The sequence below is a fragment of the Anomaloglossus baeobatrachus genome, chromosome 7 (assembly GCF_048569485.1).
Source record: "Anomaloglossus baeobatrachus isolate aAnoBae1 chromosome 7, aAnoBae1.hap1, whole genome shotgun sequence".
NCBI lineage: Eukaryota > Metazoa > Chordata > Amphibia > Anura > Aromobatidae > Anomaloglossus > Anomaloglossus baeobatrachus.
Genome location: NC_134359.1, coordinates 121,442,271 through 121,460,982, shown reverse-complemented (window position 1 = coordinate 121,460,982; position 18,712 = coordinate 121,442,271). Strand labels below are relative to the sequence as shown.

Sequence of the window (18,712 nt, the reverse complement as noted above, 5' to 3'; positions counted from 1 at the left end):
TCATCATGTTTTTGCTGCCTGAACTAAGAGCAGCATAATGTAGAGACAGAGACCCTGATTCCAGTGGTGTGTCACTACACATGTTTTCTGCATGGTACAGCGCAGAGTTTGGGCCAGCAGTTCTGCCATTCCGCAGGCCCAATCTGGTGACAGATCTATTTTAAAGCTGTTGTCCAGTACTCAGATGACCCCTTCTCAATCAGCTTATTTTTTCAATATAAAATAATAACACCTATACTATCTTCCGGCACCATTCCAAATCAGACATTCGGAGACGTAAGAGAGCAGCCCCAACTCTCGCTTCCCCCGAATGTCAATAACATCCAAAACAGGGGGCAGAGAAGTAGCCACAGAGATTCTTATGTCACACAAGCTCCAGGAGCGGCAATGCCGACACAGCTGGAATGGCGCCCGCACCTGAGGTGAGTATAAGTGTTATGATTTTATTGTAGGGCAAAATAGTGATTGAGAAGGGGTTTTCCGAGTAGTAGACAACCCCTTTAATGAAATCTCTTTTCCCCACGATTCAAAGCCTTTGGCTGCAGAGATGTCTAATCCCTGTGATTTTATGTCGTGCCGTCACGTGATTTTATCCGTTATGAGGTGTAATGATTTTCTCTTTCTTTTTGTTTTACTGAAGTTAAACCCCTTTATTATTTCAGTGAAGATTAGCCTCCTGCTTGAGATGGAAAATTGGAAGAGTCAATTCCAACTCCATGGCATTTGGCCCAATGAAGTGTGGGGTTGCTTTAAGATCCTTGCTTGTTATAAAATTAGATTTTCTGGCGCGGAAAGCGCTGCCTGCCTCTACAAAACAAATATAAGACACAACAAACAGCTTCTTGTCAAGACTAGAATGCGGACAGACATTTATTTCTTAAGGGCCAAATGTCAGCTTCTTTTCAATGTTGCATTGAGAGTGTTCCAACTACAGAGCGGTGTATATCTTTTGTCTGTAACCCTTAGTTTGAAAGTCATTCCTATTCACAGGATAGGGGATAAGTTTCCGATTGCTGGGAGTCCGAATGCTGGGACATCCATTGATCTCGAGAAACAGGGCTGTATGAAGCGGTGGTCGAATATGCGCAGAACTGCTCCATTCTTTCTTAATGGTGTGCATGATTGACTTCTGCTCCATTCTCGCTGGGGGCTATTGCATCAGATCCTCAGTAATCAGAAAAAGTAATCAGAAATGGTATCCCCTGGGGAGAGGGGATGACTTTCAAAAATGAGAACACCACTGTTAGGATCGTGTCACTTTTTTGTGCTTTTTCCTCCCATTCTATAGAGGCGATTGTAGGTTTTCCTGCAACCCTGGCAAAAGTTCAGTTTGGCACCCCCTTGCAATACATAGCTTAAGCACCACTAAAGCATTTTTTATTTATTTTACTAATGGAGGGGTATCACTTATGTAAGTTCCCTGCCCCTAGTAATATACTTATCAGTCACCATCTTTTGTTATCATTGCCACTCTGGTCATTTCCTGCGGATTGTGACCTGCCAGATCACACCAATGTGTCGTGGGCGAGCCAGAAGTGACTACTCAATGTAAGTCCATGAGATTCGGAATGGGGCTCTCCTAAACTTGCACTGAGACCTTGTGACTGCAGTCAATACTTATGTTAGTAGCACCACTCCAGTTCTAATAAAAAAAAACAAAACGATGTTGTTCTACGTTCCTGCGGCATCACACATCACTCTGTGTGACACCGCAGGAACGACGAACATCTCCTTACCTGCGTCCACCAGCAATGAGGAAGGAAGAAGGTGGGCAGCATGTCCCGGCAGCTCTTCTCCGCCCCTCCTCTGCTATTGGCCGGCCGCTTAATGACGCCACAGTGACATCGCTATGATGCCAAACGCACCTCCCCCTTGAGGGAGGGATTGTTCGGCAATCACAGCGACGTCACTGACAAGGTAAGAAAGCCACGGACCCACTTGGGGGGAGGGGCGACATGACCAAGGGGGAGGTAGGGAGTGATGGGTTAATAGGGACAGTGGTATATGCCTAATATGGCTTTGGGGGATGGTTTTAGCCGGGGAGGAAGAGGAGGAGCAGGGAAAGGGTTAGCTGGGAGAGGAAGGAGTTACCTCCTCTTCTGTTTCCGGACGCCGAACGATCTGCACGTGCACCTCCATGGCAGATCTTCAGGAGCTCCAGCGTCTGATTCAGGCAGCGGTCGCAGCGCACGGGCCCCTGGCAGTGCAGACCCACATCAGGGCTGCCGGGGTTAACCCGTCGGCGCTTGCCCCTCGTCCCCCCAGCAGCGGCGGGCGCCAGTCGCGGCCCCCCCGCAGGTATTCCCCGGGCGCGGGGGGGGGCGAGGAGGAGATGTAAGAGCCCCTCCAGGGACCCTCCGCAGAGTGCAGCGCAGCAGCAGCGTCTGGCTGCTGCAGAGGCCGGCGGGAGGAATCTTCGTTCCAGCCGCGGCGGTCGGGAGGTGGGAGTGGCCAGCACGGGGCCTGCTTCCGGTCCCGGCCTCCGGGCTGGAGTTACTGAGACTGCAGCGGCTCCAGGCCGGGAGCGCGCTCGGCGCAGGAGAGAGGCCAGCAGATCCCCCTGCAGTCGGCGGGGGGACCGCGGGGCTGCACGTGGCGGTAGGTCCGGCGCCGGGGGGGGGTCTGCGGTGCCTGACCCCGGTGCGGCTGAGAGAAGGAGTGACGGCGGGAGCCCTGCGGCAACCGCCGGGTCACTCAGTACCGCTGTGCAGCCCCCGGATGTGGCAGTCTCCCGTGGGAGCGGGAGGACTCGGCGGATGGAGGCCTGCAATAGCCCAGGAGGGCCAGAGGCGACGACGGCTGAGATCCGGAGCCGGGCGTCTGGTCGTCCGCGCCCAGAGGCCCCTTGCAGTCGGCAGGGGGGCGGGCGCAAGAGGTCGAGGCCCGGGGTGCCGGCGCGGGGGACAGGACGGTCTCCTGGGTTGTCACCCCGGGGCAAGAGATGGAGCGGGGATGACTCTGCCCACGCGGCGGCCCTGTCTGGCGGCCGTGGTGGGGGGGGTGCTGCGGCGGCGCCCCCCGGATGTCGGATGGAAGATGAGGCCAGCGGCGAGGAGGGGGAAGAGGCTTTCGGTTCGGAGGAGTCGGATGGACGACAGACGGAGGACAGCGAGGCGGCGGTCTCGGGAGACGCCGAGCGGCGGTCGGGTGAGACGGCCGCGGAGGCGGCAGGGGCTGCGCTGGCGGGGGGCTTCGGGGGGGGGGGCGGCTGCGGCTACGGCAGCGCCCGCTGGTTTCGCAGTGTGGAGTCAATTGTTGGGGCTGTTGCAGGGGCTGGCGGCGGCTTCGGGAGCGGGGGGGGAGGGGGCCCAGGCGCCGGTGGCGGCGTGGGTGGGTGCAGCCGGTTTAGGGGCCTCGGCGGCGACGGGGGGTGACGGAGCGGGTGCGAGTAGAGGGGGGGGCGAAGGGGGGAGTGAGACGGGGGGGGGGAAAGGAGAAGGAAAAGGAGAAGGAAAAGGAGAAGGAAAAGGAGAAGGAGGATGAGGTGGTGCGCTTAGATGATAGGGCTAAAAGCGAAGTTTATGTTTGTTTTGAGGGCCCGCTGGGGGCCCATTTAAAGAAGGAGGTGCGGGAAAAAATTTGGAAAGGGGAATATGTGGAGATATTTTCTCTGCTTCCCCTGGAGAAATTTAATTTGGATAGGGTTAAGCCGAGTGATTCCAAAAAGGAGAAGGACGAGGAGGAAAAGCGCCGTTATAGGCTTATTCCTCGGACTTTTGCCAACTGGCTACAGGCATTTGCGATTTTGGCGAGCGTGGTCGGGGAGAAGGAGCCGGAGCATTGTTCGGCTTTGTTCGGCTACATGGATGCGATAGGGGAGGCTTATCGAGTTTATGGCGGACTGGCGTGGCTGCGCTACGACGAGCAATTTAGGCAGCGGAAGGCATTGCGGCCAGATATGCGTTGGGACCATAAGGATATTTCCTTATGGATGCGATTGATGTCGGCACCGGCTCAGCCCTTTCGGGGGGGCGCCGGGGGTTCGGGGGGGGCCGGGTCCCCGGCAAGTTTCAAGAAAGGTTTGTGTTGGCAGTACAATGAAGGGCAGTGCAGGTTTGGAGCGGCGTGCCGTTTTAAGCATGAATGCTCCGGATGTGGGGGGGGACATAGCTTGTCCAAATGTTTTAAAAAAGGAAAAGGAAAGGCTGGTGATGGGGCTGGTAAGAGGGACGACGCCGGTGAAGGTAGAAGTGATGGTTCCGTTTTTAAATAGGTATCCGGACAAGGAGGCGGCGGCGTTGTTAAGTTCTGGTTTTTCGGATGGTTTTCATATTCCGTCGGTTGTTAATGCATCGGTTCCGCCGTATCGTAATTTGCGTTCCGCTCGGGATCACCCGGAAGTGGTGGATGAGAAGCTGGAAAGGGAGGTGGCTTTGGGCAGGATGGGCGGCCCTTATGTCGCCCCGCCGTGCGGGAATTTGGTGGTGTCACCGTTGGGGGTGGTACCAAAGAAGGAGCGGAATAAATTTCGGCTGATTCATCATTTGTCTTACCCGGAAGGGTTATCGGTGAATGATGGCATTGCGCCGGAGTTGTCGGCGGTATATTATGTGTCGTTCGATAAGGCGTTGGACCTGGTTAGGGCGGCGGGGCGGGGTGCATTGATGGCAAAGGCGGATGTGGAAGCAGCGTTTCGGTTGTTACCGGTTCATCCAGATAGTCAGCATTTGTTGGGTTGCTGGTGGGATGGCAGTTATTATGTTGATCGTTGTTTGCCAATGGGCTGTTCCATTTCGTGTTCGTACTTTGAGGCATTTAGTTCGTTTGTTGAGTGGGTGGTTCGGGACGTGTCCGGGCTTACGTCCATCATTCATTACTTGGATGATTTCCTGTGTGTCGGGCCGGCGGGTTCGATGGTTTGTGCGGGTTTGCTATTTGCGTTGCAAAAAGTTGCGGCCAGTTTCGGGATTCCTTTGGCGCCGGATAAGACGGAAGGCCCGGCGCCGGTGATGTGTTTTCTGGGAATTGAAATTGACACCATTGCTATGGAATGCAGGTTGCCGGCGGAGAAGGTCCGTGATTTGAGGTCCGCAGTGTCAGGGGTAAAAGCGGCGAAGAAGGTGCGGCTTAAGGCGGTGCAGTCTTTGCTTGGAAAATTGAATTTTGCTTGCAGAATTGTGCCAATGGGGAGAGTGTTTGCGAGGCGTTTGGCGACGGCGACGGCCGGGGTACGGTTGCCGGCGCATTTTGTGCGGATCACAAAGGCGATCAGGGACGATTTGGAAGTATGGGATCAATTTTTGCAGCATTTCAACGGCCGGACGCTGGTGATGGAGAGGGTGGCGTCTAACGGGGCGTTGCAGCTGTTTACGGATGCGGCGGGGTCGGCCGGGTTTGGGGCTGTCTTCAGAGGTCATTGGTGTGTCGGGCAGTGGCCACAGGCGTGGCGGGAGAGCGGCTTGGTTAGGAATTTGGCTCTGTTAGAGCTATTCCCCATTGTAGTGGCAGTGGAGCTATGGGGGTCGCACTTTGCCGGAAGGAAAGTGTGTTTTCATTGTGATAACCAGGCGGTGGTGCACGCGATTAACAACTTGTCTGCTAAGTCGGAGCCGGTGGTGGTGTATTTGCGGCATTTAGTGTTGAGATGTCTGCAGTTGAATGTGCAGGTAGTGGCAAGGCACGTTCCGGGTGTTGACAACGAGGTGGCTGATGCTTTGTCTCGTTTTCAGTTCAGCAGGTTTCGGGCGCTGTTGCCGTGGGCGGACGAAGTTGGAGTGGAGTGCCCCGAGGATTTGTGGCATCTGGTGAGGCGGTGATCTCAGACTTGATTCGGAACTCGGTGACCGAGGTGACTTGGTGCCGGTATGCTAAGGTGTGGGCTGAATGGGAGGAGTTGTTGCGTCTGATGTTTGGTGGGGAAAGCGTGGATTACTTGGTGGCTTTGTTGTCATTGGTGAGTACGGATTTTTCAGCCGGGCGATCGGCATCGGCTGTGGCACATCGGGTGTCGGCAGTGGCATTTTGGTTAAAAATGAGAGGGGAGCGTGATGTTTCACAGGATTTTCGGGTTCGTCAGGCTTTGCGGGGCTTTCGCCGTGGCGTACGGGAGAGGGACAAGAGGCGCCCTGTATCGTTTGGTTTGTTGAGACGGATGGTGGGTGGCCTGAGCGGCATTTGTGAGTCTGTGTACGAGACGGTTCTATTTACAACGGCTTTCGGTCTCGCTTTTTATGGGGCGTTCCGGATAGGCGAGCTGGTGAGCCCGTCCAGGGTGACGGGTGGTGGTTTGATGTTTGAGGACGTGCAAGTGAGCAGTAGACAGGTGGAGTGCCGGATTCGCCGGTCAAAAATGGATCAGCTGGGCCGTGGTAGATTGGTGGTGTTATATGCGGTTCCAGGAGAGGACTTGTGCCCTGTGCGTTTAGTCGAGAGATTTATGGCCGTGAGGGGAGGCTTACCTGGCCCGTTGTTGCGGCATTTGAATGGGTCGTTTTTGTCGAGGTTTCAGTTTGTGGCGGTGCTGCGGCTAAGTCTACGTAACGCGGGGGAGCGCCCGGAGGAATTCGGGTCGCATTCATTCCGAATTGGTGCAGCAACGGAGGCAGCCCGTTGGGGGCTTGGAGATGAGGTGGTAAAGCGTATTGGTAGATGGGAATCTTCTTGTTTTCGGCGGTATGTGAGACCGCAGTTGTTGTAGCATCATGGGACTTTGGTTACGTGCGGAAGGTTTGAGGAAAGGGGTGTTTTTTGATGTGTTGGTGGTTGTGCTGTTATTGGTTTTGATATTTTCGTTTTGTTTTATTTGTTATAGGGAAGTGCCTGATCTGGATCTTGGGGCACTCCTTCGTATTTTGGGGTGCCCGTCGGGCGGAGGTCCGCCCGAATGGTCGACAGCTGGGTTTGGATCGTGCGCAGGCGACTGTTCGATGGATCGGAGTTCGGGGCATGGAGTGGGGCAGGGTGGTCCCGGAATTTCGTTTCCATTGTAAAGTTGAGCGGCCCCCGGATGTGCTGGTATTGCATGTGGGGGGTAATGATCTTGGTGCCAGGGCGTCGCGGGATTTGATCCGAGACATAAAGATTGATTTACTGCAGTTGTGGAAGCGGTATCCTGGTTTGCTGGTCGTATGGTCTGACATAGTGACCAGGTTGGCATGGAGAGGGGCTCGGTCGGTGGAGAAGGTTAATAAGGCCAGGGCCCAGGTGAATAGGGTAGTGGCTAGGTTTGTGACCAGGAATGGTGGGATTGTGGTACGGCACAGGGATTTGGAGCCGGCTGATTGGCGATTTCGGAGGGGTGATGGTGTGCACCTCAACGAGGTCGGTCTGGATTTATGGGCGTTGGGTCTGCAGGATGGTGTGGAGCGTGCTTTTGGTGTGTGGCGGGTCCAGGCCACGTAAGGTGTCACGTGGTCTGTCCTGTGGCGGTGGGGGTAGGTCTGGTCCAGAGGTTTGGAAGTGATTGGTGGCTGGACCGGGAGTCATTGTCTTGGTATGGTGGCTCTCGGTTTCCGGGATGTGGCAGGCACGGGGTTCTGCCAAAGTGTGGGGGTCAATCCGTGGGTGATTGGCACCTCGTCTCTGGGTCGGTGTGTTGCGGCCGGGGACAGGGGGAGTAGTAGTAGTGGACTGGGCCTACCCCGGGGGGTATTGTAAATGTTATTGTCTATTGTTACCGTTATGTGGTTGTTTTGGGTCGCCCGTTGGACGGCGTCCCTAAGGTACTAGTCTGTAAAACAATAGGCAATAAAAAAGGCTGCTGTGGCCATTTGAACCAAGTCGCATGCAGTCCGTGTGTTTAATTTTAGAGGATAAGGGGGTTTGGTTACACAGACATCATGACCGGAGAATCCTCCCTCAGCTGGTCAAGAAAGCCACGGACCCACTTGGGGGGAGGGGCGACATGACCAAGGGGGAGGTAGGGAGTGATGGGTTAATAGGGACAGTGGTATATGCCTAATATGGCTTTGGGGGATGGTTTTAGCCGGGGAGGAAGAGGAGGAGCAGGGAAAGGGTTAGCTGGGAGAGGAAGGAGTTACCTCCTCTTCTGTTTCCGGACGCCGAACGATCCCCGCCCACCCTCCCTTTGTGTTGTCATGTGGGAGATGTTTTTGGGTAGTTGGGATACCTTTTGTCACAGTAGCGGTGGGGGTAGGTCTGGTCCAGAGGTTTGGAAGTGATTGGTGGCTGGACCGGGAGTCATTGTCTTGGTATGGTGGCTCTCGGTTTCCGGGATGTGGCAGGCACGGGGTTCTGCCAAAGTGTGGGGGTCAATCCGTGGGTGATTGGCACCTCGTCTCTGGGTCGGTGTGTTGCGGCCGGGGACAGGGGGAGTAGTAGTAGTGGACTGGGCCTACCCCGGGGGGTATTGTAAATGTTATTGTCTATTGTTACCGTTATGTGGTTGTTTTGGGTCGCCCGTTGGACGGCGTCCCTAAGGTACTAGTCTGTAAAACAATAGGCAATAAAAAAGGCTGCTGTGGCCATTTGAACCAAGTCGCATGCAGTCCGTGTGTTTAATTTTAGAGGATAAGGGGGTTTGGTTACACAGACATCATGACCGGAGAATCCTCCCTCAGCTGGTCATGTGCGTGGGACGCTGCCGTAGTGATAATGTTCGCTATGGCAGCGAGCACCAAATGTCGCACGAACGGCGGGGACGGGTGCTATCGCGCTTGACATCGCTAGCAATCGCTAGTGATGTCGCAGCGTGTAAAGCACCCTTTACAGTAAATTGCTGACTAGCTGCTGTTACTAATTCTCTCAATGTTCAGTGAAACACTGTAGCCGTTGCTTCACTGAGAGAAGCAGTAAGAGAAGCTATTTGTCACGTGACAATAAGTATGAAAAGCACATGTGATGCCTGCTGGTACCAGCAAGCAGAACCGGATCCAGAAAGTGAGCTTAATGAGCTTAATACAGACCATTAGGATCTGGCATTCTATAATGCTTCATTTTAGAATTAATACTCCTAACATAAATACAGATGTAGTAACCCTTAATTTGTCAGATGACACAATACATTATTAACATGGCTGTATATCACATTATCTGACAGGTTATGGATTGCTGCATGTGTACAGGATCAGAACCAAATACTGGAATACATTACCAGAATCTCCAACAATACTGAATTATAGAATCATAACCACAATCAGTACATTAATGCATCACCATAACTACCATCAGTACATGAATACAGTATCACAACCACCATCAGTACAGATCACCAGAATTGCCATCAATACAGGAATACATCACCACAACCACCAACAGAACAGAAATAAATCACCAGAACCTCCATCAGCACATGAATAAAGCACCAGAACCACCCTCAGCACATGAATACATTAACAGAACCACCATAAGTACATGAAGACATCACCAGAATCATCATAAGTACATACAGTAAATACATCACTAGAATCACTATCAGTACATGCATACAGCATCAGAACCACCATCTATACATGCATTCATGCTTTGTACAGCGATTAATTGTAATGTCAGCCCCATATACAGTTGTATCGCGTGAACCTACAATTCCCGGTATGTCCTTAAAAATGTTAATGAGATACTGGGAGTTGTTGTTTCTAGCCATCATCAGACTGTGGACCATAGAGAAACCACAGCACTGAGAAGACATGTTCAGTATCACAAATAAACATTTACATTCAGGTACTTTATAGGTGACTTCGTTAATTGGAGCTATTCTTATTCTATTCTTCTCAATCTGGTCCAGACACCATTATGACTTTGGACATCCACAGCTTGTTTCTGCACACATCCTGACACAATCCTCTGAAAAATAACAGTGTCATTATAATGCTCCTGAATAAAAAAATTGATGGCGACTTTTAAATGGTGAACAGAAGTGATCTGTTAGACACAGATGCCAGTTATCTATTACAGGCCTGCATCCACCTGTTGTGGAAAGTGCTTAGCTCCTGAACCCCCTCCACATATGGGAATTCCAGCAATGACAAACAATTGTCATATTATTTTAGGGGGTTAAAGTCACCCACCAATCGTGGACTAAAAAGTGACTATACAGTGCCTACAAGTAGTATTCAACCCCCTGCAGATTTAGCAGGTTTACACGTTCGGAATTAACTTGGCATTGTGACATTTGGACTGTAGATCAGCCTGGAAGTGTGAAATGCACTGCAGCAAAAAAGATTGTTATTTCTTTTTTTTTTTTTTTTAAATTGTGAAAAGTTTATTCAGAGGGTCATTTATTATTCAACCCCTCAAACCACCAGAATTCTGTTTGGTTCCCCTAAAGTATTAAGAAGTATTTCAGGCACAAAGAACAATGAGCTTCACATGTTTGGATTAATTATCTCTTTTTCCAGCCTTTTCTGACTAATTAAGACCCTCCCCAAACTTGTGAACAACACTCATACTTGGTCAACATGGGAAAGACAAAGGAGCATTCCAAGGCCATCAGAGACAAGATCGTGGAGGGTCACAGGGCTGGCAAGGGGTACAAAACCCTTTCCAAGGAGTTGGGCCTACCTGTCTCCACTGTTGGGAGCATCATCCGGAAGTGGAAGGCTTATGGAACTACTGTTAACCTTCCACGGCCTGGACAGCCTTTGAAAGTTTCCACCCGTGCCGAGGCCAGGCTTGTCCGAAGAGTCAAGGCTAACCCAAGGACAACAAGGAAGGAGCTCCGGGAAGATATCATGGCAGTGGGGACATTGGTTTCAGTCAATACCATAAGTAACGTACTCTAATGGTCTCCGTTCCAGATGAGCCCGTAAGGTACCTTTACTTTCAAAGCGTCATGTCAAGGCTCGTCTACAGTTTGCTCATGATCACTTGGAGGACTCTGAGACAGACTGGTTCAAGGTTCTCTGGTCTGATGAGACCAAGATCGAGATCTTTGGTGCCAACCACACACGTGACGTTTGGAGACTGGATGGCACTGCATACGACCCCAAGAATACCATCCCTACAGTCAAGCATGGTGGTGGCAGCATCATGCTGTGGGGCTATTTCTCAGCCAAGGGGCCTGGCCATCTAGTCCGCATCCATGGGAAGATGGATAGCACGGCCTACCTGGAAATTTTGGCCAAGAACCTCCGCTCCTCCATCAAGGATCTTAAGATGGGTCGTCATTTCATCTTCCAACAAGGCAATGACCCAAAGCACACAGCCAAGAAAACCAAGGCCTGGTTCAAGAGGGAAAAAATAAAGGTGTTGCAGTGGCCTAGTCAGTCTCCTGACCTTAACCCAATTGAAAACTTGTGGAAGGAGCTCAAGATTAAAGTCCACATGAGACACCCAAAGAACCTAGATAACTTGGAGAAGATCTGCATGGAGGAGTGGGCCAAGATAACTCCAGAGACCTGTGCCGGCCTGATCAGGTCTTATAAAAGACGATTATTAGCTGTAATTGCAAACAAGGGTTATTCCACAAAATATTAAACCTAGGTGTTGAATAATAATTGACCCACACTTTTATGTTGAAAATTTATTAAAATTTAACTGAGCAACATAACTTGTTGGTTTGTAAGATTTATGCATCTGTTAATAAATCCTGCTCTTGTTTGAAGTTTGCAGGCTCTAACTTATTTGCATCTTATCAAACCTGCTAAATCTGCAGGGGGTTGAATACTACTTGTAGGCACTGTACATCTCCTTTGAATGTCTCCTTATCTGGTGCTCTGCTTCTGTATCCCGCTGCCTCCACCTCTCAAATTGGCGTTCCAGGTGTCCTACTTCTGTGATCGCTGCTGTGGTGGCCTGGGGATTGCAGCAGTAAGTTTACACCACAGCTCCTTTGCTTTTCTTGTTCTATGAGATAGGGAAAGTGGGGATATATGGCCATCTTAGAATCAGGAGGAATGGAAGGCTGATTTGAGAGGAGGAGTTAGAGAATAGGAAGGATGACCATAGAAAAAAATGTATAGTTGCTTTTCAGTCAAAGGTGTGAAGGTTAATTTTACCTTTTTGTTTACTCATGTTTTGTTATTAGGTAATCTTTGCCGCTGTACTGGATATCGACCAATAGTTGATGGATGCAGAACTTTCTGTAATGTAAGTAAATAACTGAACAGAACCTACATGATAGAGTTCCTCCACCTTCATAGAGCTTTCTGTTACTTATGTGATCAAAATTTGACATGTCTCTGGACTATGTGATACGTGATATGTGACACTATTAAATGCACCTCCACAAAACAAGACATACAAGGATCTAGTAAAACAGACATCTCAGGAGAGTTGCCAATGTCGTAATTACGGCCACAGTTGTGCTAAAAAGTTTACATACTCCAACAGATTTTTTTCCTTTCTTGGCCTTTTTTTCAGAGAATATGAATGATAACACAAAAACTTTGTTTCCACTCATGGTTAATGGTTGGGTGAAGCCATTTATTGTCAAACTATTGTGTTTTCTCTTTTTAAATCATAATGACTTCCAAAAACATCCAAATTACCTTGATCAAAAGTTCACATACCCTAGTTCTTAATACCGTGTATTGCCCCCTCTAATATCAAAGACAGCTTGAAGACTTTTGTGGTAGTTGTGGATGAGGTTCTTTATTTTCTCAGATGGTAAAGCTGCATGTACTTCTTGGCTAAAAGCCTCCAGTTCCTCTAAATTCCTGGGATTTCTTTCATGAACTGCGCACTTGAGTTCTCCCCAGAGTGGCTCAATGATATTGAGGTCAGGAGACTGAGATGGCCACTCCAGCACCTTCACTTTGCTCTGCTGTAGTCAATGACAGGTCGATTTGGCCTTGTGTTTTGGATTGTTTTCATGTTGGAACGTTCAAGTAGGTCTTATGCGCACCTTCCGGGCTGATGTGTGCAAATTTGCCTCCAGTATTTGCTGATAACGTGCTGCATTCATCTTTCCTTCAATTTTGACCAAGTTTGCCATGCCTTTGTAGCTCACATGTCCCCACATCATCAGCGATCCACCCCCGTGATTTACAGTAGGAATGGTGTTGCTTTCATCATAGGCCTTGTTGACACCTCTCCAAATGTAATGTTTATAGTTGTAGCCAAAAAGTTTGATTTTGATCTCATCACTCCAAATTACCTTGTACCAGACGTTAGGAGGCTTATCTCTGGGCTGTTTGGCGTATTGTAGGCGAGGTACTTTGTGGCATTTGCTCAGTAATGGCTTTCTTTTGGTTACTCAACCATGAAACCCATTTTTCTTCAAGTGCATTCTTATTGTGCATCTTGAAACAGCCATATAACTAGTTTTCAGTGAGTCCTGTATTTTCCTTGATTTTATTTGTGGGTTTTTTTTTGCATTCTGAACAATTTTCTTGGCAGTTGTGGCTGAAATTTTTGTTGGTCTACCTGATCTTAGTTTGGTTGTTACAGAGATCCCCTGATTTTCCATTTGTTAATCACAGTTTGAACACTAATGACTGGCATTATATTATCTTTTGGATATCTTTTTGTATCTCTTTCCTGTTTTATACAGTTCAACTATCTTTTCCCGTACATTCATTGACAATTATTTTGCTTTCTCTATGACTCACAATCGTCATTGGCTAGATGAAAGATGCAAAAGTCTGTCTGGATCCTAGAAACTCATTCAGCTTTTAAGCACACACACTGATTACAAGCAAACAGGTCACAGGTGAGGATGTTACCTTTATTAGCCATTCAAATATATTTGTATCAACTTCTGTGCATGTTATCAGGCCAAAATCACCAGGGTATGTGAACTTTTCATCAGGGTAATTTGGATGTTTTTGGTTGTTTTTATGATTTAGAAAGAGAAAACACAGTAGTTTGACAATAAATGGCTTCACCCAACCATTAACCATGAGTGGAAAAAAAGATTTTGTGTTATCATTCATATTCTTTGAAAAAAGGCCAAGGAAGCAAAAAATCTGCCGGGGTATGAAGACTTTTGAGCACAACTGTGTTTATTGGTTTTATGTAAATACTATTATGTGAAATAGACAAAAGTATTCTTGATAATGCCTTCATTAGCTAACAAAAAATATATATTTGTGGGGGTCTAAATAGTAATCATGGGGCACATTGCAAAAGTCAATATTAGGATCCCCCACTAAAAAAAGTCATAAAGGTCACAGAGCGTCGAAGAGTTTGGCTGGAAACATCTTCAGATTCAGCTACTTAGTGGCCGGGTGTTACGGGGGGCTGTCTGATAATAAAACCTAAAGGAATATCATACAGTCAGGGTCCACCGTGCAAAGACTCTGCTGCAGACTATGGCAGAGTGCAATACCTCTGTTTATAATTAGTAAATAAGGCAATTCCTCCCTTACTTGGAGGGTGTGTGGAATGATCTCTGTTAATGATCACAGAGACAAAAACAGTGAGTGTGAAATGGCAGCTACCTAGGTCCGTTCCTCTAGTGGTGCCAGGAGACAGACAGCAGCGTAAGCCGCACACAGCTCCTACCTGCGTTCGCTCCACTAGTGTGCGAGGACACGAACCACTAGATATGGCACCTGCCTAGGTCCGCTCTTCTAGTGGTGCAAAAGAGACGGACAGCAGCATAAGCCGCACAAAGCTCCTACCTCTGTTCGCTCCCCTAGTGTGCGAGGATACAAACAACTGCCAGACGCAGTATAAGGAACGTTACCCTAGTGGCAACGTCCACCTACGAGTAGAATCACAAGGCCCAGCCGGACCATGTGCCTCAGGCACCTGCCTATGTCCGCTCCACTAAGAGGTAAGGATACAATCTCCAGCCGAAGCTGTAAGGTATAAGAATGCTACCCTGCCGGTAGCGCTCACCTAACATAGACAGAGAGATGCCTAGAGGGACGTGCACAGGGCGTCTACCCTCATGCATGAACCAAGAGGACTGAGCGCCGGGCGGCGTGCATCAGGGTCTTATATAGACTCTGTGCCTCATCCAAGATGGAGGACACCAGAGCCAATCCGCTGCCAGAATGACAGCAATGACGTCACGCTGGCCTATCACCGAGCAAAGCGTCACAAGCACATGACCAGCAACCAATCGGTATAGAAGGTGTCAGAGACATGTGACCACGTGTCACAAGCACATGACCAGCGGCCAATCAGCTTAGAAGGTGTCAGAGACATGTGACCTCGTGTCAGCTATGATGTCACCCGCACATGTGCAATGGCTCCAAGATAGGACTTAGGGGTACTTTGCACACTACGACATCGCAGCTGCGATGTCGGTGGGGTCAAATTAAAAGTGATGCACTTCCGGCATCGCATGGGACATCGAAGTGTGTAAAGGCTCGATGATACGATTAACGAGCGCAAAAGCGTCGTAATCGTATCATCGCTGCAGCGTCGGCGTAATCCATAATTACGCTGGCGCGACAGTCCGATGTTGTTCCTCGCTCCTGCAGCAGCACACATCGCTGTGTGTGAAGCCGCAGGAGCGAGGAACATCTCCTACCGGCGTCACTGCGGCTTCCGTAGAATATGCGGAAGGAAGGAGATGGGCAGGATGTTTACATCCCACTCATCTCCGCCCCTCCGCTCCGATTGGCCGCCTGGCGTGTGACGTCGCTATGACGCCGCACGACCCGCCCCCTTAACAAGGAGGCGGGTCGCCGGCCAGAGTGACGGTCGCAGGACAGGTGAGTCCATGTGAAGCTGCCGTAGCGATAATGTTCGCTACGGCAGCTATCACAAGGCTATCGCTGCTGCGATGGGGGCAGGTACTATCGCGCTCGGCATCGCAGCATCGACTGCGATGTCGCAGCGTGCAAAGTACCCCTTAGTCTCCAGCGCTTGCACATGTGCAGTAGCAAGAAATCCGAAGATAGTCTCCAGAGCCACAGCAACCGTAACACCGGGCCTGGGAGACCTAGTTTGCATAGTGGGCAGATGCCAGGCAGATGATGGGACAGTTCAGCAGCTGCTTGTTCTGCCTCCATTGGAGGTACACCACTGCCAATATAGTGGTTTGGCATATGGCAAATGGACAGGTATTTGGGCTTGAACTGTCAGAAAAATATATGGATAGAGGCTAAGATATATAAACACATTTCACTACTGTATCCATGTTTTACACTTAGGGGTACTTTGCACGCTGCGATATCACTAGCCGAATGTAGCGATGCTGAGCGCGATAGTCCCCGCCCCCGTCGCTGATGCGATATCTTGTGATAGCTGCCATAGCGAACATTATCGCTACGGCAGCTTCACACGCACTTACCTGCCCTGCAACGTCACTCTGGCTGGCGACCCGCCTCCTTCCTAAGGGGGCGGGTCGTGCGGCGTCACAGCGACGTCACATGGCAGGCGGCCAATAGAAGCGGAGGGGCGGAGATCAGCGGGATGTAAACATCCCGCCCACCTCCTTCCTTCCTCATTGCAGGCGGGACGCAGGTAAGGAGATGTTTCTCGCTCCTGCGGCTTCATACACAGCGATGTGTGCTGCCGCAGGAACGAGGAACAACATCGTACCTGTCGCTGCAGCAAAATTATGGAAATGACCGACACTACACAGATCAATGATTTTCGACGCTTTTGCGATCGTTTATCAGTGCTTCTAGGCTTTACACGTTGCGACGTTGTTACCGCCGCCAGATGTGCGTCACTTTCAATTTGACTTCGACGAGATCGCAGTAGCGATGTCGCAACGTGCAAAGTACCCCTTAGCCCGATGCTGCGATGCCGAGTGCGATAGTGCCCGCCCCCGTCGCAGCAGCGATATGTGGTGATAGCTGGCGTAGCGAAAGTTATCGCTACGCCAGCTTCACACACACACTCACCTGCCGTGCGACGTCCCTGTGGCCGGCGACCCGCCTCCTTGTTAAGGGGGCGGGTCGTGCGGCGTCACTGCGACGTCACACGGCAGGCAGCCAATCAGAGCGGAGGGGCGGAGATGAGCAGGATGTAAACATCCTGCCCACCTCCTTCCTTCCGCATATCCTACGGAAGCCGCAGTGAGGCCGGTAGGAGACGTTCCTCGCTCCTGCGACTTCACACACAGCGATGTGTGATGCCGCAGGAGCGAGGAACAACATCGGACCGTCGCGTCAGCGTAATCATGGATTACGCCGACGCTGCACCGATGATACGATTACGACGCTTTTGCGCTCGTTAATTGTATCATCCAGCCTTTACACACTGCGATGTCGCATGCGATGCCGGAAGTGCGTCATTTTCAATTTGACCCCACCGACATCGCACCTGCGATGTCGCAGTGTGCAAAGTGCCCCTTAGAGCTCTGCTACAATCACACTACACAGACAGTTCTGTTACAACAGTAATACACACACAGAACCAAATACACATAGCTCTGCTACAGCCATAGTACATACCCAGCTCTGCTACAACCATAGTACCCACACAGCTCTGCAACAACCATAGAACCCACACATCTCTGCTACACCCATTGTACCCACACAGCTCTGCTACAACCATAGTACTCACACAGCTCTGCTACAACCATAGTACCCACACAGCTCTGCTACAGCCATAATATATACAGTTCTGCTACAGCCATAGTTGCCAAACAGCTCTACTGCAGCCATGGTACACATACAGCTATATTACAGACATAAAGCACACAGCTCTGGTACAGCCATAGTACACACACAGCTCTGCTACATCCATAATAGACACAGCTCTGCTACAGTCATAATACACACATAGCTCCGCTACAGCCATAATCCACACAGCTTTGCTAAGCCATGGTACTCACACAACTCTGCTAAAGTCGTAGTACAAACACAGCTCTACTACAGTCATAGTACATGCACACAGCTCTGCTACTGTCATAATAAAAACACATAGCTCTGCCACAGCCATATTACACACACCGCTCATGTACAGTTGTTGTATGTATACACACAGATCTGATAGTGTTAGTACACACCCAGCTTTAATACAGCAATAGTTCACACACAGCTCTGCTACAACCTTAGTACACATATGCACCCCTCTGCTACAGTCAAAATACTCACACAGCTCCGCTGCAGCAATAGTACACACATTAAAGCTATAGTACACATTTCTTCTACAGCCGTACTCCATACATACACAAGAGCTCTGCTATAGACATCGTACACACACGACCATATGACATATATTCAACCTCCAACAGCCATAGGTCACACAAACACTGCTCTGCTACACCGATAGTACATGCATAGCTCTGTTACAACCATAGTATACCAAAACAATATAGCGGGCTTTACACGCTGTGACATCGCTAGCATCGGCTAGCGATGTCAAGTGCGATAGCACCCGCCCCCGTCGTACGTGCGATATTGTGTGATCGCTGCCGTAGCGAACATTATCGCTACGGCAGCGTCACATGCACATACCTGGTGAGCGACGTCGCTCTGACCGCCGATCCGCCTCCTTTCTAAGGGGGCGGGTCGTGCGGCGTCACAGCGACGTCACACGGCAGCCGTCCAATAGCAGAGGAGGGGTGGAAATGAGCGGCCGTAACATGCCGCCCACCTCCTTCCTTCCTCATTGCCGGTGGACGGAGGTAAGGAGATGTATGTCGCTCCTGCGGTGTCACACATAGCGATGTGTGGTGCCGCAGGAACGAGGAACAACATCGCTAATAAACAGGCAGCAATATTTGGTTTTAGGACGACCTCTCCAAAACCAATGATTTTTGCCTGTTTTGCGATCGTTCAAGATCGCTCCTAGCTGTCACACACTGTGATGTCGCTAACGACGCCGGATGTGCGTCACTAACGACGTCACCCCAACGATAAATCATTAGCGATATCGCAGCGTGTAAAGCCCCCTTATGACTATAGTAAATACAGTGCCTACAAGTAGTATTCAACCCCCTGCAGATTTAGCAGGTTTGATA

General features: G+C 50.1%; 1 protein-coding gene across 1 annotated transcript in view; it reads left to right on the top strand.

Annotated features, from left to right (window-relative positions):
* The window catches only part of LOC142245189 (aldehyde oxidase-like), a 168,506-nt gene that overhangs the window by 39,787 nt on the left and 110,007 nt on the right, over window positions 1-18,712 (top strand). The window contains exon 6 of the mRNA XM_075317644.1: window positions 11,924-11,985. Coding sequence (XP_075173759.1) covers window positions 11,924-11,985 — 62 coding nt within the window. The remainder of the gene's footprint in view (window positions 1-11,923; window positions 11,986-18,712) is intronic.